Genomic DNA, 24,244 nt, shown 5'->3' with positions numbered 1-24,244 from the left:
TAACAATTTGGGGACATGTCCAAGAAATCGTTAAAAAATGTTCTATGGCATAAACCAGAGTCCTTTGTGGTGATTGTTTCCGTGGTGGTACAGAAATTTGACCTCTTTGATCTGCAAACTAATACTTATGTGATAACCACCACGATAATATCAGAGATAATGTCAGAGTCCACCTGAACATCTCCTGCAGAAGCTGCCGTCTCCTCTGGTCCTTTACCAGACATCAGCCCCAAGTGATGGTGGAAATGTGCTGGTTTTCTTCAGCCAGTCATCTTTCGGTGTTTCATTGGACCAAACTAAAGCTCCAGCATCGTCTCCTTGGTGATTCATCTCTGAGTCTCACTTCCATCCAACCATCCACAGTCCATGGCTGCTTCTCCTCAGCCCGCTGTGACCTGCTTTTCTCCTCTTTAGGTGTTACTGATGGTTCATGTTTGGCTTTTCTGGATAGAAATCCCATTTCCTTCAGCTGCTTTCTTAGTTTGCTCACAAACATTGACTCCTGTTATTTTATTTTTCTTTTGTTCCTCCCTGTGATGGACTGGCGACCTGTCCAGGGTGTATCTGCTCATCACCCAATGAAAGCTGGGATAGGCTCCAGCCCCCCCATGACCCTAAATTGGATTAAGCGGGTATGGAAAATGGATGGATGGATTTCTTTAGTTTCATATTTTTTTATTGTCAGACATATTGTTGACTCCTTGGTCAACCTGTATGCCTCCATTTTACAACCTTCCCATTCTGTTTGTTGGTTCCAAATTTTAGACCCAGCTGACAGAGAACACCTAATATATTTTAGTGGAATTACCTTCTTTAAGGAGTTTTATAATCCTTTATTTTGTCTCCACTGACAGCTCTCTTGCTGTTTTCTGACAACCAACAGGTGAAACGGCTCGCTAAAGTCTGCAAGAACTCTCTTTTAGCTGCAGACTCATTTGCATTCTTAAACCTTTTTCAGGTATAGAAATGGGGATTCTTCTACTTGGTCTAAAACAGTAGCCATTGATAGCAGCAGTTTCATTCATTTTTTAAAGAATCTTTTACAAAGTGTGATAATATGTTTGTTTTTTTTCCTTTACAAAATGAAACCACTTCTAGGGTGACGATGCCATATTTTTTTGTCAGGGGTTGTATTCAAAGCAACTTCAGTAGCTGGTAGCTGTTCTTTTTCTTCCATTTTCTGTTCATTGTCACCACAGGAAGGCAGATGACGAGGTGACACCCTGACCCCTTTCACCTACCTGATGTCTGCTGGTATCGCTGCAGGAAACACTAAGACAAACAGGAAGGCAGGTAGACTGCTGCTGACAGTCGGCTGTCAGAACGTGTATCCCCTTCTCACACGCTGTCACAAACACTTCAAGGGGTTTCACATGTGGAATTTTGCGTCTGGTTTTAGAAGAATTTTCAGCAATTTCTTCTGAATTTCTGATAAAACTGGGTGTAGTCCTCTGAGCCTTGATTCACTTCTTTTGTAATGAACTGTAATGGTTTTCTAGTCAACTGTTAGTTTCTGGGTGAATTTTAGGGATGTTTGAAGGTTAATTTGGTCCAGATTCAGAACCGCTGCAGTGGTGAAAGTCTTGAGTCTGTGTATCAAAATCCAAATAGATCTGAGAGAATTTGCAGAATTGTGCAGATGGGGTTCCCATAGGTTGTGCTAAACTTATAGCAAAATATTTTCTTTAAAAGCCAAGACCAACATAGATGCACTGTTGGTATAAAGGCTGATATTTAACTCCATTAAAGTACAGGCAGTCAGGTAAAAAAAAAAGTATACTCTCTTTTTGACTCTAGAATACTTTGGTATCCAGAGGAGTTCATGGTGGACTCAATGCCTGCAAGGTGCCCAGGTCCTGTGGCTGCAGAACCAGCCCAGATCATCAGCCCTCCACCACCGTGCTTGACAGCTGGTATGAGGTGTTTGTGCTGATCTGCTGTGTTTGGTTTCCTCCAAACGTGCTGCTGTGCATTAGGACCAAACATCTCCACTTTGCTCTGGTCTGTCCAAAGGACATTGTTCCAGAAGTCTTGTGCTTTGTTCAGATGCAGCTTTGCAAACCTAAGCTGTGCTGCCATGTTCTTTTTAGAGAGAAGAGGCTTTCTCCTGCAGCCCTTCCAAACAAGCCATCCTTGTTCAGTCTTTTTCTAACTGTGCTGCCATGACCTTTGACCTTTAACATGCTAACTGAGGCAGCACCTGGCTGCTACTTACCCTTTTTTTTTCCGGATGAAGTAGTAAAGGTGGACTTTACTTTTTGACCAGAAGATTTTAGGTTATTATATCTTGATATATAAAACCTTAGAGCTGATGGGATGTGCACTTTCGTTTGTACATTACTGTTCGTGCAGTTGTAAAGAACTAGAGGAGGAGATGAGAAAATAATTCAGCTGATAGATGATGCAAAGGCTGCATCCATTTGGATCGCTTCCTTCCTTCCTTCCGGGCGTACTGCTGGCTCCGGGGTGGAAAGGGTTAAAACTGAGGCGTCCTGCAGCAGCTCAGCAGAGGACTGTCCACTGACTCAGAGGGGAAGCAGAGAGGTGGTATTTTCCATCGAAGCTGTCCATCCTCACCTGTCAGCCGGATGACTCAGTTTTTGCAAACTTTGGGGAAGACGTCAGATTTCCTTTTGCTCTGAGAGAGAAAAGTCCCGCCGTATGGCATGAGGGATATCCCCTGTTCGCAAAAATTATGACACCTGAATCAATCAAAACCTGTGGTTTAACGCGACATTCAGATCCCTGTGTGTAAAGAGAGAAGAAAGACCGACAAAGCATCGCAGGGATTCCTGTAAAACAAGGCTTATTCAAATAAACTTTACTGCTGTAGTGAAACCGCAGATTAAACACAAGAATTTAAGAAAACAAAATGATATTCCAGAAATGTTGTGTTAGTTTGATCTGTGCTTTGGTTGTTTATTGTAAACCAGCCAATGATGTAGTGGTGATTTTTCATAGATCAGGTGATTTATAGGTGAGATTTTTCTTTCAACTCATTGAATTTAATTAGATATTATTACTTTATTCATCCCAAAATCTTTTCCATCTCTATTTACATATATTTGTATCAATTAAATATGTTCTTTTTTTATCAGGCCTACCAGCACAGTCCAGCAAAACAGACACAATTCCCAGAAAACCCACCTTATATTATCAACCATGTATGACACTTTAATATCTTATTCAACCATATATTTACTCCTGGTGTGTATGTCTCCCTTAAAGGAGCTCCCCGTTAGCTCTCCTATAGCTGCAAGTAGCCACATAACAGCAGCTATGAGCTAACAGAGCTATAGCACACGTTCATTCATTCATTCTTCTTAAAGTATTGGTGAAATAAAGACAGATGATGCCTTATTTAGAGGCTGCATCCTCTAAGCCCCGTTCACTCCGTTATATGGATCTCCAGTTATCTAAATATCTTCTGAAGGACGCCGACTTTCACCAAACTGTTCTCAGTGAGCAGATGAACGTATTTAATGCCAGAAATAAGGTCCAGGTTTAAAAATACCGGAGTTCTCCTTTAATGTTTTTTCTTAAGCAACACTTTTTAATCATCATCTAACGAGTCCAGTGATATTTAGTGAAACAGCCTCTTCCAAGCCCACTTCTGTGTTTGTCACCACCAGGAGATGTTTGGCAACAGGGAGCTGTGTTTCAGTGGTTTCCAGGCCGCGGACATGATCTCCCCCGAAGGTCCTCTGTGGATTCTGGGAGATGTTTTTCTGACCGAGTTCTACAGCATCTTTGACAAAGGACAGGACAGAGTTGGCTTTGCTCATGCTAAACATCCCATCGAATAGTAACCCATTAATTATTTAGCTGACAACTGTTTGATCGAAAAAATACTGTACAATTAAAATGCATTTTGTAATCCTTACCTTACATGTGGATTCTCCCTGACATGCGTGTGGATGAAGTGGTCCCAGTAGAGTGCCTGTGTAGAAATCCCTCCGTTAGCTCTCCTATAGCTGCAAGTAGCCACATAACAGCAGCTATGAGCTAACAGAGCTATAGCACACGTTCATTCATTCATTCTTCTTAAAGTATTGGTGAAATAAAGACAGATAATGCCTTATTTAGAGGCTGCATCCTCTAAGCCCCGTTCACTCCGTTATATGGATCTCCAGTTATCTAAATATCTTCCAAAGGACGCCGACTTTCACCAAACTGTTCTCGGTGAGCAGATGAACGTATTTAATGCCAGAAATAAGGTTTAAAAATACCGGAGTTCCCCTTTAAAAGACTTTTAGATGTATATCTAGATGCGTTTAAATGCCAAACAATGCAGTCTGTTACAGTCCTGAACATTTGTTTAACATAGATGAGTCATTTCTAGAACTGTGGCACTGGTTGGCTTCCTTCGAAAATATCTATTAACATCAGAGAATCACATTATTTTTGCTACTTTTTATCTTATCTGATAGACGGTAAATTTGTTACTCAGTACAGTCACACGATCAGTTGATGGGAGCTGTGTTTACAGCCTGACTTTAACTGGGCGCAGTCCTTGTCCCAGTATACATGCTGGGGAGGGGAACAGATTTATTGACTGATATCTGTCTGATATATTGGCCAATTGCAGACTTTCTCTACAAGCTTGTATTCAAATGTTCCCACCATTTTTACTGTTGCCCCACATCCGGTCAAATTTGGCCCAACACTGCTTCTACCAGGCAGTCGCCTACATATTTCAACTTGTGTAGCGTTAGTTTCTGAGGACATATATACGAACAACACTCCAAACAAATGTAGAGTACTTGAGGCAGCCATGATAACACACACTTACCTGTAATCAAAACCCAGTATATTCCAGGCCCGTGAGTCCATTTTCAGGACATTCTACTGCATCTTCCTCTGTGGGAGGTCCCGGTACATTTAAGTGCAGCTGAATTCACGGCATAGATGTTGTCTTTAAGTTATTTGACTGGTGATTTTTCTGAGATGAGGCTGTGGTTATAAAATCTAGATTTTATTAGAGCAGAGCGACAGTCCAGAAATGCTTTAAGTGACCACGAGTCAAATCTCAGTTTCTGACATATTTCACCATCTTTAACAAAAGAAACAACAATATGTGAATGAGAGCAGCTTCACTGTGAATTCATCTGTATTAATATGCATTTTACTTTTTGTTTTACAAAATGATGGCACATATACAGAGCACCTAGGTTTATTTGAGTCTATTAATCATATAAATGCATGAGGGATTTGATCCCCAACCGTATAATCTGGGTGTGTTAGTCCAGAGTTAACAAACTGGATTTTGTTCTGACTAACGTGTTTAAATGCTATTTAATATTCTAGTGTTGACTGGATTAAGCTGAGGGGAGTTGGACCCGAGTTGCTATCGAGGCGTAGTAAGTTGTCGTCTTCAGTAACCCATGACGGCTTCTCGTTTTCTTTATATATTTCTCTTTTATGTGCTTAGTTAGTTTCATTATTATTATTTTTATATTCTATTCCTTTTCATGCTCTTTGAATAGGTGCAGCTGTAACAAAAGAATTTCCCCCCTGGGATCAATAAAGTTTTCTGATTCTGATTGGTCTGATCAGCAGCTGGATTCAGCAGCTGGATTCAGCAGCTGGATTCAGCAGACATCACCTCTACCAGCTTCTGAATTTTATCCCTTTTGCTACACTATACAGGGGGGGGGTGCAAACTTTATTCAAACCTACATTATTTTTTATATTTAATTTCTAGAAAACCAATTCAATTTATTTATAAAGCGCCAGATTACAACAATTGTTACCTCAAGGCACTTAAGTATTAAAGTCCAATTCAAGCCAATTGGAATTCAATTCATTGTAAACATAATCCAATTAATTCATATAGAGCCAATTAAAAAATAATATCCGAGCTAAGGAAACCATCAGATTGCACCGAAACTTGTCTTCAGTCCAATCTCCCGTCCTGAGCCTGAGGGACTGTGGAAAGGAACGACTCCCTTTAACAGGAAGAAACCTCTGGCAGAACCAGAACCAGGAAGAAACCTCTGGCAGAACCAGAACCAGGAAGAAACCTCTGGCAGAACCAGACTCAGGAAGAAACCTCTGGCAGAACCAGGCTCAGGAAGAAACCTCTGACAGAACCAGAACCAGGAAGGGTGGCCATCCGCCTCGACCAGCTGGGGTTTGAGAAGACAGAAAAGAGGGAAAAGAGGGGGGAAAAACACCATAACACCATTCAAAGGATACCTGCTGGAACAGGGAAACACAAGTTAATAACCACAATAATGTCACATGGACATAAAATCATTTGTGAAATTAAACAGGGGAAAGAGAGCAAAGTGAGGAAAGGTGTGACAGATGAGGTCCCCCAGTAGTCTAAGCCTATAGCAGCTTAACTATGGGATGTTTCAGGGTTACCTGAGCCATCCCTAACTATAAGCTTTATCAAAAAGGAACGTTTTAAGCCTGATCTTAAAAGTGGAAAGGGTGTCTGCTTCCTGGACATTTACTGGCAGCTTATTCCACAAGAGAGGGGCCTGATAACTGAAGGCTCTACCTCCCATTCTACTTTTAGGGGCCTGATAACTGAAGGCTCTGCCTCCCATTCTGCTTTTAGGGGCCTGATAACTGAAGGCTCTGCCTCCCATTCTGCTTTTAGGGGCCTGATAACTGAAGGCTCTGCCTCCCATTCTGCTTTTAGGGGCCTGATAACTGAAGGCTCTGCCTCCCATTCTGCTTTTAGGGGCCTGATAACTGAAGGCTCTGCCTCCCATTCTGCTTTTAGGGGCCTGATAACTGAAGGCTCTGCCTCCCATTCTGCTTTTAGGGGCCTGATAACTGAAGGCTCTGCCTCCCATTCTGCTTTTAGGGGCCTGATAACTGAAGGCTCTGCCTCCCATTCTGCTTTTAGGGGCCTGATAACTGAAGGCTCTGCCTCCCATTCTGCTTTTAGGGGCCTGATAACTGAAGGCTCTGCCTCCCATTCTGCTTTTAGGGGCCTGATAACTGAAGGCTCTGCCTCCCATTCTGCTTTTAGGGGCCTGATAACTGAAGGCTCTGCCTCCCATTCTGCTTTTAGGGGCCTGATAACTGAAGGCTCTACCTCCCATTCTACTTTTAGAAACTCTGGGAACAACAAGTAAACCTGCAGCTTGGGAGCGAAGTGCTCTGTTAGGAAAATATCTTACAATGAGATCTTTAAGATATGATGGAGCTCGGTCATTAAGAGCTTTATATGTGAGGAGAAGAATCTTAAATTCTACTCTGAATTTAACAGGGAGCCAATGAAGAGAAGCTAAAACTGGAGAAACATGATCTCTGCTGTTAGATCTCATCAGAACTCTGGCTGCAGCATTTTGGATCAGCTGGAGGCTTTTCAGAGAATATGTGGGACAGCCCAATAATAAGGAATTACAGTAGTTCAGTCCTGAAGTAACAAGAAAAATTGTAAAACTTTTTAGGATTATTATCAGAATTTTATTGATAATGCTACACTAACTAATGATGGATATAACTAAATCCAATTCAGAGGATTTTCATTGAAACTTTCATTGAAACATTAAACTCTTGACTGGCTGAAATTTCTTCAGTTAATGAGGAAGTGGGTGTGCTTGGTTGGGGTGGATGTAGTCATAAAGTTTAACCACTTGTCCATCCTGTGATTCTTTCATTGCATCATGAGCTGGAGGGGAAATCCCTCCGTGTAATTGGTGGAGAGCTGGGGAACACAGTGATGTCACCGAGCCTCTAAACAGTCGGAAACAAACTTTCTTTCCTTCCTTCTGTAATTTTGGTCTTTTTTTTTTCTTTTTCTCCAACAGTGACGAACAAACAGAACTCATTCTAGTTTAATTTCTTTTTAGTCAAAAAGAATCTCCGGCTTTTCACAGCAGCTACCGTCGTGTTACACCCACCATCAGTTACCGATGTCTTTAAAGAAGAGAAACCTTCGTTCAGCTGGAATCAGCTCAAATTCCATCGATGTTTCTGACACTTTGAAATATTTAATTAACTGAACAGATTGCAGGATAAGACCAAAGTTCTAGCAGAAGAGAAAACAATAAAAATGAAATGTATTAATTGACTTTTAGCACTAGTAGATTGTTTCATTGAATAAACTACAGCCACCTCTGATCATTCATATGTTGTGATTCAAAACTAAACTTAAGTTTTCAGGACTTGCTATCAGTAAAAAAAGGTTTATCTAATGTTGTCTCATATTTTCCTTTCAGCACTTTCTTCCTTTCAGTTCAGAGTGTCTACAGCTGTTTTACTGCTCTTTCTGCTCTGAGTATTACGCCCAGATCGCAACGTGTCCTCGGAGCGGCACAAACAGCCCGTAGATACGTCGAAAACAAATGTTGGGGAGCACTGACTGAAGCACAGTGAGGAGAGAAGGGGCTGAATGAGGGCTTCCCAAACAGGGATAAGCCATAGTTCTAACAATGTTAATCTAACATGTGTAATTTGGAGCTGGGGGCCGGCTTAATTTGCATATCCAGAGATCCAGCATCTTAAATCCGGCTAAAGGGCTCGTTTCATGGGGAGAAAAAAGACTGAATACGTCATTTTGAATAACATAAGTGCGGTTTTAAAGATTTAATCAATTACCAGAATAATTTCATCTTGAATTACTTCCTCTTAGCTTTACCTTTTTGCAACTTAAGCAAACTTATTGACTCTTTCATTCATATTAAGCTGCACTGATACATTCACAGATACTGATCTTTACTCTTTTTTGCTAAATATTTGCATCATCTGATAAAAGGACCGAAACCAAAGAGGAGGCGGCATTTCTCACGCTGCTGAATTTCAGTAAGTTACATCATTAATATTCTGAGTTTCAGATTACAGTCAAAACTGCAAACACGTGTCAATGTTTGCGTGAGAAAGGTAAGCAGGGCTCGCTGTGTTTTTGAATAGCTTTTAGAAAAGAGCACAAGTAAGACTTTAGATGGTGCTGATTTGTCCTTTTATTGAATCGACATCAAGAAAATAAATTAAGATAAATAAATCATAAATAAATGATCAGAAAAATAGATATAACTCAGTTAGGTGTCAAACTGCAATGAGAAATGGCCTGAAGTAAGCTTTTAAATTTCACAATAAATATGAGCAACATGGGAACCTGAAACCTTAATAAAAACACATGGAAGAAAATGATCTATCAGTGAACAAATGAAATGAGGCTATGCAAGTTGGAGGGAAGCCGTTTTCCATGGAAAGTTATCCCCAGAACCCCTGTTAGTCAGAACTGTTGAGAAAGTTTACATGATGCTAGAAAAAAAGCGAATCATTGTGTTAGTCCAAAGTCCCACCTTTCAGTCATTTTTGGGAAGTGATGCTGTATTAATACACACTGAAGCTTTGCTGTTTTTACAAAAAGATGCAACTCTGGAGCACGTGCAGAGCGCCGTGACCCCTGACCCTATTATCTGGGTGTGTTGGGCTGGCTTAGTCAGACTAACACGTTTACATGCATTTTAAAGGTCAAAGTTTTTGGACTAACAGAATGATTCTTTTCTAGTGTCGTGTACACTTGTTCATTGTAAACAAATCCTTCTGCAGAAGAGTTTAGATCAACAGCTGGAGGTGCTGATCACAGAAGCTGCCTGGTAGACTTCCATGAACTCAGCCAGAGCCTTCCTTTGCACCATGGGGTCATCAACCTGCAGACAGAATGAACAAGCAGTCAATAATATCCTGTTAAATGAACTATGAACAGTGAGTTTCCACATGAAACAAGTTGCTAATGAGCTTAAACTTAAGTTCAGTCTCGGATGAATGCAGCTCTTAGAATTAGCAGCTTAAAAACAACAATTATGTGAGATCAGGACTGTTTCCACTCTAAATAAACCAAATGTTTTACAGTATTGTGCTGATCCACTCAGCCCTTATGTTTCCTTCCAAGCAGCTGGAGCGTATAATCTTTTGAAGTGGTTTGCTGTATGTGTGGTATATGCTCCCACAGCTGTGTGGACGACACACAGATCTGCATCGCCTGAGGATTAGGATTCCTCACAAACACTCCTTAAGTCCCTCAAACAAACAAATAACTGGATGAGACAGAATTTCCCTCAGTTAAACAAAGACAAAACAGAAGTAATTGTCTTTTGAGCCAAAGAACGGTTAAAAACCTGAGCTCAGCTTCAGTCTGTAATGTTAAAAACCACATATGCAAATATGTGGAAAAGACTTTTCTGTTAACTGCTGCATCCAATTCATTGATTTGATTAAGCTGAAGGACTTTGATCAATAACTTTAATTGCACTGTACCTCTCTTTACTTTCTTAAATTTTCTTATATTAAGTTCTATGTAAAGCATTTTGAATCACTATATCGTTATATTTGTGCTGTTTAAAAAGAATTTGCCTTGGTCCTGATCAATAGTTCTGCAGCTTTCTGAAGCTCTTTCAGAGTTTTTCTTTGGACATTTTCTGCTTTTTCACTCATTCTCAGTCCTTGTACCTGAGCATTTTCAGAGGAATGTGTTTTTTCTTTGTTCAGCCACTTAACTCTGACCTATGAACCATTCAGGCAGAAAAAAAGGCTCCTAACTCAAGGGATGAACCAGTGTTGTGTCGACACAGAACAGACAACTTAGCAAAGAAGCCATTTTAAACTGGATCTTTAGGCACTTTGTCACAAAGACACATCATTTGTTCCCATTTCTTTAGCTGCATCTATGAAAAACAGCAAAGAAAACACAGTTTGACAGACAGAAAATAGGATTTCTGCAGCAACAAGGTGATTCCCAAAGAGCTATTAGCTGAAAACTTGGCATATCTCAGCATGGTGTGCAGTGTGTCCTTAAAACATTTGAGGAAACTGGACAAGTGGAGGACAAAAGAAGAAGTGTCAGGCCTAAAAAACTATCTACAGCAGATGAACAGGACCTGAAAATCAGTGGCAGCGGTTCTTATGGAGGGATGAAGACTACTTAAATAAATGGCACGTTTCAATAAATTAAACTCCTCGCATGTTAATTCCAAATGTACAAAAATGATCTGATTAAGCAGACTTGGCTACAAATCCAGTTCACAGCAAACGGCAGCTCTCACAATCTCTAACAACAATTTCCAATGATCATTTTGACGCGAAAAGAAAAATTTGTTCACTCCAGATGTAATGTCAAGATCTATTTTATTTGCTCTCATTTGTTCTGCTGGTCAGTTTGAGTGATATTTATCTACAGAACTGTTTGAGGTTAAGAATAAACCCAGTTTGGTCGATAAACTATCGGCAGCATTTTGTTTATCTTTTTATGCGACTGTTGGGTTTTAATGTCACCTTAAAACCCAACAGTAGACCTTACAACTATCCCAAATGTGCTGTTAATGGTGCACAACAACACTCATGCCACTGCAAAGGACCCGCAGTATTACCAACCAGTAATAAACACAGATGTACAGTTAGAAGGGATGTTGTGACCCAACAGAAAGATGTGAAAATGCCCACTAACAGGGAGTCAAGGTGTATCACCTTAAAGGGTAAATGGAACCCACTGATCATGACAACCAGAAGTTATTACCTTGATTTTGTTGAGCTTGCTGAGAACATCCTCTGTGTCATTATTCTGGCGGTTCAGGTAATTCCTCAGATTTTCCATTAATTTCTGGAGCTCCTTGAGAGCCGAGGTGACCTCTGACCTCTTCGGTGTGGACAGGCGGTTCAGCAGACCCGAGGTGTGGGTCGTGCCGTGGTGCTTGTGGTGGCTGTGCAGCAGGATGCTGGAGAAGATGCGCATGTAGACGTCCAGAGTGGCGTTTACGAGCTGCATGTCGGTTTGTCTCTGTGGAGGAGAGTCAGAACGCGGTGATCAGAGAGGCTCGGCACGATAAAATGGTCCTGAGGTTGAGTTATTAAACGGTTCTGTACCTGAAAGGTTTCAAGCAGCTTCGTTATGCTGCCTGGATTTTTATTAATAGATGCATAAATCCAGTCAATCGCTGTGATCTTATCTGATTTTCACCACATAAATATCACTGAGAAAAAAGCTTCACGATAACAATATCATCAGTAGATTAGAAAAATAGATGAATGAATTGCTTTAAGCGTAATTAAGAAGTTAGAAACTGTGATTGTGCAAAAATCCTCATATGTGCAATAAATAACTTTATCAGCTAAGATTACATCACAGCATTATCAATATTCAACTCTGGTTCTGTCACAATTATCTTCAATTCTGATATATTATGACAACTTTAGCACTAAACATTTAGTAAAAAATTAACAATACATTTAGAAAACTATTGCTATATGATACAACCTGGTTTTTAGGTAAAAATAATATTAGTTTAACTACTTGAAAGCATTTAAAAACACGTTTGCTTATAAATGATGTTTGGTTTGAGCCCGATCAAGTAAAAAATGAAAAGTAAAATATATATATATATATAATAAACAAGTAAAAAATGAGTGACGGGAGGCCATGGAAGAAATGATGAGTTTACCTCCGACGACCAAACTTCAAAACTCCAATTAAAAAGTATTCGGAGAAGAGCTTTACTCCTATGAATTTAGAGGTGTTCACAAGATATTTTCACGGCTTGAAGTGATCCATGTTGTCACAGAAAAAGTCAAATTCTCCAGATCTGCTCTGCTTGTTCTTTACTGAAGGAAGAAATAATCGGCTCAGTGGAGGCTGTGTTTGAGGTTACCTGGCAGGAGTTGTTGATGCTGGCGATGACCGAACTGAAGAGAGGATGAAGGCCGATCTCTGGCCGCTTCAGCTCCTGAAACACACATTTATTGATTACGTTTCTTTTTATTTAAGGTGAAGTCGACGGCTTACAGCTGCAAACAACAAGTTTAGAAGAGACACAAAAGTATCAAGTATTCGAACATTTTGGATATCTGACAGTCGTGAGAGAAGAAGTGAATTTATTCTTTATTTATGAGGTGGAAAACAAGCCTCATGAAATAAACCATCATTGTGACACACTAATGCTGCCTGAACCTTTGGCCTGACATAAGCTGCTGCCTCGCACGATTACTCAGAGGTTCGGCTTCCAGAACTGAATGGTTTAGATTGTGAGATGAGAGGATGAGATCAGTTGTTTTAGTTTTCAATAATGAATGAATACTTCCAGAAGAAAACGACTGCTGTACTGTGAGAAACTGTCTTTGTCTTTGCCTTCAAGTCCTGAAACGAGTGAGATGCTCACTGTTGGAATCATGCACAACATAGTTTTAGAGCCAAATGAAAGTAGAGAATAAGTTTTACGTCGGACTGTAAAAAGCTGAAGCACAATTTTGAAAGTAGAGATAAGATAACAAACACAAAGTTGGCGTTCAGTTTAAAAAGGAAATTGAAGAATAATGGAGAATAAATGTGACATTTCAAGATTAGAGTCAAATCATGGAAATTAAACCAAACCAGAATTAGCTTTCAGACCTGTTAAATGCCTTGGAAGATGCCTTGTACTTCAGAAAAGCTTCTAGTAACAATTACATTCTCTCTTATTTAGCATTTGCACAATGTGATAATAAGTATTAGCACTTTAGAAGAGATTTAGAAGTGAAATCGGGCGAACATGGAGCATTCGGATGCATTCCTGCATGCTGAAACAGCATGGAAGGGTATCGGTTGTTTCCTCTGCACAAAGCACAGAGAGAATATGTTCTCACAGCAGACAGTCAGGCAGATTATCTACTTGTTTGATCATTTAGATGCAGGCTTGCAGCATTTGAGTGTCAGACATCACCACAACAAAGTTTCTAACACGATTGTTCCAGTAAGCTCAAGTTATCAGCAGCTGGATTGATGACGGGACTAATTTCTCTCCAATTAATTGTTTTGTCAGTGACCAGAAATACTGTTTAAAAAACCAAGTATCACCACTTTTTCATGCAATGTTGCATACTAAGAGAAAAACATCTTATTCAAATCAAATCAACCTCTGTGTCTGGTACAATATGGATAAAAGTAATCAAAGGTTGATCAAATTAAAGGTCAGAGGGGACATGTTTGTGAATGTTTCAGGCTTAAAAAGCCGATTCATTAACTTGGTCATTAGAAAATCAGACTCACATAACCATTAGGATTACTTTTATCCAGCAACTTTACGTGAACCTTTTATGTTAAATCTCTGCAGCATGATTATCGCACACTTTAAAGCTGCAGAAAGCTCAAATTAAAAGGTTGGGAGAAAGCTTTTTTGTCTTCCATTCATGCATAGAAATCAGAACAAACCACAGTAGTGGGTAACAAGTTTCAGTTGATCTCTGCAAACAGTTGGAGGAAAGTGTCAGACTGCTGGTTTTTACTCAACTCAAAGTCAGAGATTTGTTTTCATACATAAAATATATAACTCATGCACACAAGTTTGTAAAGAAAATGCACACAGACACAAAAACAGAACAGTTCACCGTTCATAAATAGATCTAAGTTTTGATTTGAAAATGTCCTAAAATCGATCCCTGTGGAACGTCGTAATTAAACTTACCAGCTCCTCTGTGATGGACCCATGGGCACCTTTCAGATGCTCCGAGATGAACTGAATGGGCCCCCCAGATGCCAAAGCAACTCCCACCAAGACCAGCAGATGCACTACACCACTGTGTGAAGCCATATTGGATCGTTAATTTCAGAAGAAACTACGGTAGATGTGCTGCGAAAAGTGTTCTGTGAGAGAAGCTTGGTAGTGCTTTGTCTAGTCACTCATACACTCTGTTGACCTGGACCTGTATTTATACAGCTATCTGTAACCTCGTCAGTCACTCAGTGTGTCGTTTTTCTGTGCGTGGTTCATCTCTGTGGTCTGTGGGCTTTCAGCAGCAGCACCAGGTTTCTCCTAAAACTTACTCTGCTGCTGCTAAAAGTGCACAAACAGGAGACTCCCTGGTTGCATTTCCATTCGGGTCCATTCACTCAGCACACACACATGCACAAAGTGAGGGGACTCCCTGGTCAGAGTGGTTTAAACTGGTGGAACGTCAGAATTTACGAAGAAAAAATCTGACGAGCACGACTCACGAAGCTGAAGAAACAGAATGTCCTGCTTCATGAAATCAAGCAGAATTTTTGTGTCTGTGTGCATTTTCTTTGCAAACTTGTGTGCATGTGCAGGTCTTACGTTTTTCAGAGAAACTTCTCGTGAAACGTCAAACTTTAACAAAACTTGCGTTGCCGTGGCGACGTGTCCAAAACGGGGTCAAACTTTGGTTGTAAAAGAGTTGAGATGTTGACCAAAGTGCAGCTCAGATGTCACAGCATAAGAGCTTTAAGGCAGCTAAAAGAGATGCGCTTTATGTTTGCAACGGGACTTGAACAAAGGAAAGGTTAGAAAAAGTTGTTTGGCTGGACTGTGGACGAAAAGACCAGGATTCACGTCCAGACTCTGGGATTTATTCAACAAAACTGCGTTGGACATGGTTATAACAAGAGAATTGAAAGTCAAAACCGGCTTTTTCTGTGTTAAAGCAGAACATATTTCTGCCACTTTACATTTAATTATGGTCCCTAAAAAGGGGGTTTTACCAGAAAATAACTTCGACATTTGATATTTTAGTATCTTTATAGTATTTATAGAGCTAGTATAGGTGTATTTTTATATTATAGACCATACACATAAAAGTGTATTTCCATGACAACAGTTTAAACTGAATGTCTTTGGAGTTTTGATTGATGGTTTATTTTAAGGGCATTTTCACTGACATTTTAGTTGAAATAACTAAAACAAGAAAGTTAAGTCAGTGCTATACAGATTTCCAATTCTACAGCAAAAACCTGCATCTCAGGCTGCCACAGTGGCTGCAAATCTGTGACTGAGTGGCATTAAAGCATCCATGAGAGACGCCAGACAACCACCACAGCTACAGTGTTCACTTTTCTCTGTTCTCATGTTTCTTTGCATGTTCCAAAAGATCTTAATAAAACCGGTAGTATGCTGTTAAGCCTTGACATTGGACACGAGGTCACGGACAATCGTTGGCCTTGTGACTCTGGCTGCCCACCCTCTGTTGCTCTCCTCTCGGCTTTGGTGCAAAGTCCAACACCACCTGGGCCACTTTGTTGGGTCAAACCAGCCTCCGAGGCCCCGCAGCAGAGGCCATATGCAGAGGAGAGTCCCAGTACTTCAGCCCTTTGTCTTTTTCACCTCCCTGCTGCTATCCACATGTCCTCTCCTCCTGTGGAAGCTAAGGGGTTCAGATCCAGAGGCCTTCAATAACTGAGAGAAGAACTTTCATATCCATCATGAGGCAAATTCTACAAAAAATCATTGAGCCGAAGTTCTCCACCTCGAGGGGAAAATAGTGCAGCTAAAGTGCAGCACAATATTGCACGCTGCACTGTTGAGCCGTGCAAACTTAAAGCTGTGCAGCTTTATTCCACTTCCACATGCACGACTGTTTCAGTACTGTGGTCTCTCTGCACACTGCTGACAGTCGCTGCTCAGCTCGTTGGGTGCACATAGAATAAAGATGTACTTTTACTTTTGCTTTTACTTGTTACTGTCTGACTGTGTTTATTTTGCATATCTCTGGCTGTGAGTGGGGCGGATCGGTGGCGTTAGCGCTTCGTTTGTTTTTCATGGAGACTCAAGATTACTTGTATTGGTGAAAGAAAGTTTGTGAAACCCTTGAAACGGTGTTTCTGTGTAAATATAAAACATCACCAGCTCTAAAATAACCCTGAAACTCTTCACTGGTTTCTGTGTTGTGTGAAAATGATGATTAAAACATGTAAACCTCCAGTATATACAGTTAATTCAATCGAATGCCAATCAGGTGAGTTTTCCCTTTAAAAACGCCATCTATCGGTGGCTGTGGCCTTTAGAGTCCACCAACCAACAGTGAAGCTCTGAGCAAATTGTTGTTGCCCATCAAAGGTCCCTCAAAGAGCAGAGGTGTAATAATCTGTGAGCTCACAAAGGCAGCTTCCACACATCTAATGCTCCACCATCAGGAGAGCATCTTAAAAGAAGAGCAGCCAGAAGGCTATTGGACGTATGTGAATGTAAACATATAAGCCCAAAACAGAACTTCCTGGTTTCAATCTGACGTTACGTCTTGAGAAAAGGAAATGCTTGTCATGGTTTGGGCCTGCTTTGCTGCATCTGAGCCAGGATCTGATCTGCATCTGATGGAACAATAAGGATAATAATGGTAATAATTGTGGTTTGTTGTACTCATGATGGGTTCCACGGAGACTTCCTGCACACTGCAGGGCAAACTATGACATCAACAGTCATCTCTGCCCGACAGAGCGTTTAGAGGGGAAAGACTGAGCCAAGCTGGTAGATGCAGTAAACAGGTCAGAGGGGTTGATGTTTACTATGACTCTGAGGGGAAGTAGACCCTCAACAGCTCTTTAGTTTCCACTATTGTTCAGTAATCAGCATTCTATGGTAAAGAAGGGCTGCTCGGCTCCCGCTGCCTCCTGGGTTAGTTTTTACTAAACTAATCAGGCTTTGATCTCAATGTTAACTGATTTTCTTCCTGCTGTTATTCAGGGTTGCTAACCAACATAAGAACTCGTGCCGTGTAACAAACGCACAGTTAAAACTACAAAGCTGAAACTTTGTTTGGCATCACTGGGTCAAGACATCCAAGCTGATGCTAGCTGAAGCTAAAGCCTTTTTCAGACAAGATGCAGAACGTTGATATCTTCATCAGGGTGCAAAGCGGCAGCCTTCAGTCATTCAAAAGCATGTTCTTTTCATTAATATTCCTCACCTTTTGCTTGAGCATGGGGAAGGGTTAGTAGGCCGACTGTGGAGGAGAGAAAATTACATATTTTATCAAGGTGAAGCAACCTCTATAAGTTACATAGAGAGCATTGAATTTGTTGTTCCCAGAGTTTCTAAAAGCAGAATGGGAGGCAGAGCCTTCAGTTATCAGGCCCCTCTCTTGTGGAATAAGCTGCCAGTAAATGTCCGGGAAGCAGACAACCTTTCCACTTTTAAGATTAGGCTTAAAACTTTCCTTTTTGATAAAGCTTATAGTTAGGGATGGCTCAGGTGACCCTGAAACATCCCATAGTTAAGCTGCTATAGGCTTAGACTGCTGGGGGACCTCATCTGTCACACCTTTCCTCACTTTGCTCTTTTTTTCCCCCTGTTTAATTTCTCAAATGATATTATGTCCATGTGACATTATTGTGGTTATTAACTTGTGTTTCCCTGTTCCAGCAGGTATCCTTTGAATGGTGTTATGGTGTTTTTCCCCCCTCTTTTCCCTCTTTTCTGTCTTCTCAAACCCCAGCTGGTCGAGGCGGATGGACACCCTTCCTGGTTCTGGTTCTGCCAGAGGTTTCTTCCTGAGTCTGGTTCTGCCAGAGGTTTCTTCCTGGTTCTGCCAGAGGTTTCTTCCTGGTTCTGGTTCTGCCAGAGGTTTCTTCCTGGTAAAGGGAGTCGTTCCTTTCCACAGTCCCTCAGGCTCAGGACGGGAGATTGGACTGAAGACAAGTTTCGGTCCAATCTGTTGGTTTCCTTAGCTAGGATATTATTTTTTAATTGGCTCTATATGAATTAATTGGATTATGATTACAATGAATTGAATTCCAATTGGCTTGAATTGGACTTTATTATTTAAGTGCCTTGAGATGATAATTGTTGTAATCTGGCGCTTTATAAATAAAATTGAATTGAATTTGAATTTGAGCTGCAGCTGTTTTCGCTGAGTAGAAAACAGCACCTATGTCAGATTAACTCCCCGATGCTATTAGTGCCTTCTTGAAACTGGTGTGTATTTGTTTCTGGACCCAGCAGACTGTCCACCTCTTAGACAGGTGCAGACTGCATTTACTTTCCAAAATATGTGACCTCTGGTGGTTGTGAGAGCAGCTGCATATGAAGGATAGAAAGGATGTCCTTGACAACGTCACGTTGTAAAAAGAATATATGTTAGCTCACACCATGATTGCCTTCTAATTGTCCCAAAGTAGAGTTGTTTGTCTGAACCTAACCAGGAAGAGAGAAACGTTTTTGTAAAGCTACTTTCTGTTAAACAGTCGGTAAACGTAGGTTGGAATGCCCACGGTTGGAAGCATAGCATGTAGCTGCTTCATTTACCCACCTAACTTCCCACTTATACTGATATGGAAACACTTAAATGAAGCGTATTTCCCTCATTCCTCTTTTAAGGGCTGCACTTTATCGGACAGATTCTGGTGGCTTCAGCACACTCAGCCAGGATGAAAGTCAGCTTCTCCAAATTTGAGACCATGGTTCACTCAGGGCTGAGTGCTCCCTTCAGGCTGAAGATATGTCCTTGCCTCACATGGAAAAGTTGAATTATCTAGAGAGCTTGTTCACAGGTGATGGGATGTTGGATTGAGGGATGGACAGACGGATCAGGGCTTCATCAGCAGTAATGACGGTGCTGCTTGGGGTTAAAAGGAAGCCGAGCAGGAAGGTCAAGCATCTGATTTGCTGCTGTATTCATTCCAACCCTCACCTATGGTCATGAGAACTGGTTAGTGACAGCTGAAATGAATTTCAACCTCAGAGGGTGGCTGGGTTCAGCCTTAGAGATGGATGGATGGGACTGACCATCCAGGAGGCCTCCTCCACAGTGACAGGAGGCAGCTGTGGTGGTTCAGGCATTAGAAAGCCTCCAGATTAGCAGAGGAACCGGATTATAAATCCCTTCTGGATGGGAATCTCTCAGGATCCCCCAGCAGGAACTAGAGCAATCTGTTGGTTTCCTTAGTTAGGATATTCATTTTTGAATTGGCTCTATATGAATTAATTGGATTATGATTACTATGAATTGAATTCCAATTGGCTTGAATTGGACTTTATTACTTAAGTGCCTTGAGATGACAATTGTTGTAATCTGGCGCTATATAAATAAAAAATTGAATTGAATTGAATAGAGAGTGTTGCTGGATATCCAATCGCGGATAAGTGGAACTTAATGGGTGAATGGAAATTAAAAGAAAAAATGCATATTAAACGGTGTGGTGGAGTGCTACAAATGACATAATTAAGCCACATGATTAGTCCACCTGTTCAGGCAGAGAGTCTCCCGATCTCAGTGTTTCTACAAGGCCCGAGAGTTGACACTGAGCCAGGGGCATCACCTCTAAGGTTGGAATAAATGTGATCATAGTGGTGGGGTAGGGGTCCCACTGTTCAAGTGGGGAAGTGTTACTGCTGAGAGAGAGGAAAAAAATGTCACTGCAGCAGGAAGAAAATGTCACTGCATCGTCTCTGCTGGTGAAAAAGCCACCACAACATGTTCACCGAAACCTGAATCATCATTGTGGCAACAGTTAGTTGGTATTTCGAGGAATTCCCCAATGCATTTAATTGATCTAAAGCAGAATCTGTGCAATTTTATCATTATATTTACCTACATGTGCACAGAAAAAAAATGCATTTGAATTTGCTGCTTGAATTTGGGTGGAAAACGGACGTTTTCGTGACCAAGAAAGTAACCTTGGCAACAACAGGAGAAACAACTGAAACAATGGACATGCTCATCTGGCTTTGGTATTTCATTTCCACGAAGGGTGTGACACGTTCTAAGCAAGAAGTTGGCTCAGATAAAACAGGCCTTGGAGTTCAGAGCAGCAGAAATGTGAGACCAGAGGTCGGGTTATCTTTTTAATAGAATATCATGCCTTTGATTGCATGTGACATACAGTGTTTTTGTGATGCCTCTGTGCATGAAGAAGTTAGTTTGTACATAACCTAAGATTAGAAGTGACATTTGGGATGTTTTTAACTGTCTTTAGAGGGATGAGAGTTCAGCTCATAGATGGCTGTTGGGTAAAAGCTGGTTCTGAATCTGGAAGTGTAAGTCTGCAGGGCTCTGAGTCTCCTCCAGAGGGTTGTGGTGCAAACAGGTCATGAAAAGGGTGGCAGCTGTCCTTGATTATGTTGGAAGCTCTGCTGTGGCAGCCAGACTCTAAATGTCCACAAGAGGGGAGTGTTAGAGGAAGATCTTTGTGGAGTGTTTCATGACCCTCTGTGGTGCCAGATTGTCAGCTTTTGAGCAGTTTCCACATCAGACTGCGATGCAATATGTCTTCTTCAGCGTGGCAGAGGCTCCTCAGGGTTCTGATGAACTTAACGGCGCAGAAACTTGAATCTGCACACCCTCTCCACTTCCCCTCCCTCATGATGTGTGTCAACATTTTGTAATTCACAGCAACACTGTGGATGACCGCATGGCTGAGGAGTAAATGTCATCATTTTCCATTTGTCTAAAGGTGTGAAACGATGCAGAAACTGGGATTGAATGAGCACTAAAGTAGCCCCATTGAACATTCAGCGTTAATAGATGATAAATAGATAAATGAGACAATGAAAGATAAAATACTGGCAGAATTTATTTGAATCCTTTTCACAGACAGAAAGAAAGTCAAATGCAACCACTGCATGAAATGCTACGGCAGCGGTTTTACCAGAAAAATCATCTCAGCTGTTCTGACATAGTGGCTGTTGGCATTTGAGGTAAAAGTTATTTAACTGGAATTAACTGCTCATTTCCCCCATTTTAACCGATCACTTTAGTGTGCATCTTTGTTTCCTAGAAACCTCAAAATGAGTTCATTTTTTTTCTTCTGTGGGCCAACTGTCAGTAGCACACACACACACCCCACATCCTCCCGTGTGTGTGGTAACAGGTTGACTTTCCCACCAATGTTTTTTTTTACAGTATGTTAACAAACTAAGAAAAATGATGTATGGTTGCGTTCTTCTTTTGTCAGCCGGCGAAACGCGCCAGAAACCAGGACTGACTTTCTTTGCTCTGGACTTCTTGCTGCGTTTTCCACCTGGTAAACTCTCTGGAGACAATGTATGACAATATTTTTGGCGTATTTGCTGCCACTCTGGAAGTATGTGTTCGTTGGTGAGAGTTTGTTCTTTCTGCTGACCTGGATATTGCTTTCCACTCACTCCACGCTATTGTGGTTATGAACAGATAGACTATGTTGCCAAAAGTATTCACTCATCCATGAATCCAAGCACCTCGGCATGTAGATCTGTGCAAGAATGGGTCGCTCTCAGGAGCTCAGTGAACTCCAGCGTGGTTCTCTGGAGTGACCAATCACGCTTCTCCATCTGGCAACCTGATGGAGGAGTCTGGGTTTGGTGGTTGCCAGGGGAACGGTACTTGTCTGACTGCATTGGGCCAAGTGTAGAGTTTGGTGGAGGGGGGATTATGATGTGGGGTTGTTCTTCAGGAGCTGGGCTTGGCCCCTTAGTTCCAGTGAAAGGAACTCTGAATGCTTCAGATACCAAGAGACTTTGGACCATTTCATGCTCCCAAGTCTGTGGAAACAGTTTGGGGACGGACCCTTCCTGTTCCAACATGGCTGCGCACCAGAGCACAAAGCAAGGTCCATAAAGACATGGATGAGCAGGTTTGGTGTGGAAGAACCTGACTGTCCTGCAGAGTCCTGACCTCAACCTGAAAGAACACCTTTGGGATGAATTAGAGCAGAGACTGAGAGCCTTCTGTCCAACATCAGTGTCTGAAATCACAAATGTGCTTCTGGAAGAATGGTCAAAAACTCCCACAAGCACATTTCTAAACCTTGTGGAAAGCTTGTCCAGAAGAGTTGAAGCTGTTATAGCTGCAAAGGGTGGGCCGACACCCTATTAAACCCTTTGGATTAAGAATGGGATGTGACTGAAGTTCATATGCGTGTAAAGGCAGATGAGCCAATACTTTTGGCAACATAGTGTATATGCAGGACTTGTATGAACACAATAAGGAGCCTCATCTCCATGTTCAGTGACTCTTTTCCAGCTGGGAGAGTGCATCTCCAGCAGAAAGCCTCCCACAGTGATGCATTTGTGCAGAAAAAGACCAGATCAAACTGCCTCACATTCTCCTGAAAGTTGCTCATTGAAAACAACTTCTAACACCTTTAGTTTACAGTGTGTAATACCAGTACTAAGCCACTCACTTGTCCTTTGGCATTTGGACCTGTTTCGCGTCCGGTTTCACGATGACAAACTGTTGTAGCATTCGTTGCTTCTGTTGCTGACTCGGCAGAACACCTCAAACCACAAATTCATTTCTACCAGATGGATCATTTTTCTGCTCATACTTGCTTATTCCTGGTCAGTTATTACAGGTGCATTTTCTATCTCTTCAGTGTAGAAACTCCTGTGTGGATCTTTACTGGTAAACCTGACGTAGCTTAGTTGTTCTCCTTCAGGCTACGTCACTGCTGAACTGAAGTGTACAAATCTCTGTGACTCTAACGCTCTAAAAGCTACTACAGCGCATATAAAGACCAGTTTTTTGTTTTAAATCTTCTTAGTGCTTCATGTTTCTACAACCCAAGCTGGACTAAGTGATGAGAAAAACAGGATGCAGTGATTTGGAAATCTCAAAAGCTAAAACACAAAAAAAAAACTTTACGAAGAAAAAGAAATTACGAACCGCAGGTCTCAAAAAAAGTTGGAAAAGTAAGTGTTACTGAAAAGAAACGGCTCTTAATAATCCGCTTAATTCAACTCAGGGGAGCAGAGTACATCCTGGATGGGTCGCCAGTCCATCACAGGGCCTTGAGGAACATGTTGCAGCCAATTAGGTTAATTGGCGACAGGTCAGTAGCATAATTGGGTATAAAAAGAGCACCTTAGACAAGGTATTAGGAATTAGGCATTAGTGCCTCTGGAACTGGAAACCTGCACTTCTGGAAAGGCTCCATCAAAGCTGAAAGGTATGAACAGGTTTTAGAGCAACATCTGCTCCCATCCAGACACTTTTATTGGAACCAGAAGTGACCGCATCCATGTTCTCTATGAATCTGTGGGCAGGTCATCTCCTGCAGAAGCCTGGAGAAAATATCACTGTAACATTATTAAAAATACTGAACAAAGTCTAGTTTTTTTGTCTGATAGATAAGCCACCGGACTATTCTAAAGGTTTTTATCCAAACCAATACTGATCTTATCACCTTATCTCAGTTTAAACATGATCTCAGAGGAGATCCATGAAAAGAGGAAGCTCACTCACTGCTGCACTGTTTCCTGTATTCAGTGTTAAGTTGATGCAGGGTTTTTAAAAAAGACGTTTATTAGAAATGAGGTTTGTTGGGTTTTTTTTTTCTTTTTCTTGAATGTATTTCCTTTAATGAAAGCTAAAGAGCTAGGAATACTAACCCCTGGGGTTAGAAGGTGTGACTGTGCAGTATTTTAAGAGTAATGCGTCTCCGCTGCAGCAGGGCTGAGTCAGCGCAGCCATGGAGATGAGTTCAGAGTTGTGTCAGCATGTCGGGGGCAGAGATACGGCTGCGGGTTTTGTGGCTCGTCCAAACGTCTCTGTTGGAGTTTCCAGCTAAAGGAAGAGATCATGACACGGGTTTGTGTTTGAGTGT

At 41.3% G+C, this 24,244-nt stretch overlaps 1 protein-coding gene across 1 annotated transcript; it reads right to left on the bottom strand.

Moving 5' to 3' along the window:
* Positions 1-9,423: 9,423 nt before the first annotated feature.
* On the bottom strand, positions 9,424-14,629 carry ifng1 (interferon gamma 1). Its single transcript, XM_072377449.1, has 4 exons — positions 14,400-14,629; positions 12,612-12,686; positions 11,483-11,743; positions 9,424-9,620 (listed from the first exon to the last, which is right to left on the bottom strand). Exons 1-4 carry the CDS (start codon positions 14,523-14,525, stop codon positions 9,531-9,533), a joined length of 552 nt encoding a protein of 183 aa, XP_072233550.1. The 5' UTR covers positions 14,526-14,629; the 3' UTR covers positions 9,424-9,530.
* Between the last annotated feature and the right edge of the window lie 9,615 nt (positions 14,630-24,244).

Source organism: Leuresthes tenuis, unplaced genomic scaffold, assembly GCF_036924035.1.
Source record: "Leuresthes tenuis unplaced genomic scaffold, fLeuTen1.0.hap1 SCAF_23, whole genome shotgun sequence".
NCBI lineage: Eukaryota > Metazoa > Chordata > Actinopteri > Atheriniformes > Atherinopsidae > Leuresthes > Leuresthes tenuis.
Note: the sequence above shows the minus strand (reverse complement) of the source record. Positions and strands in the feature narration are given on the sequence as shown.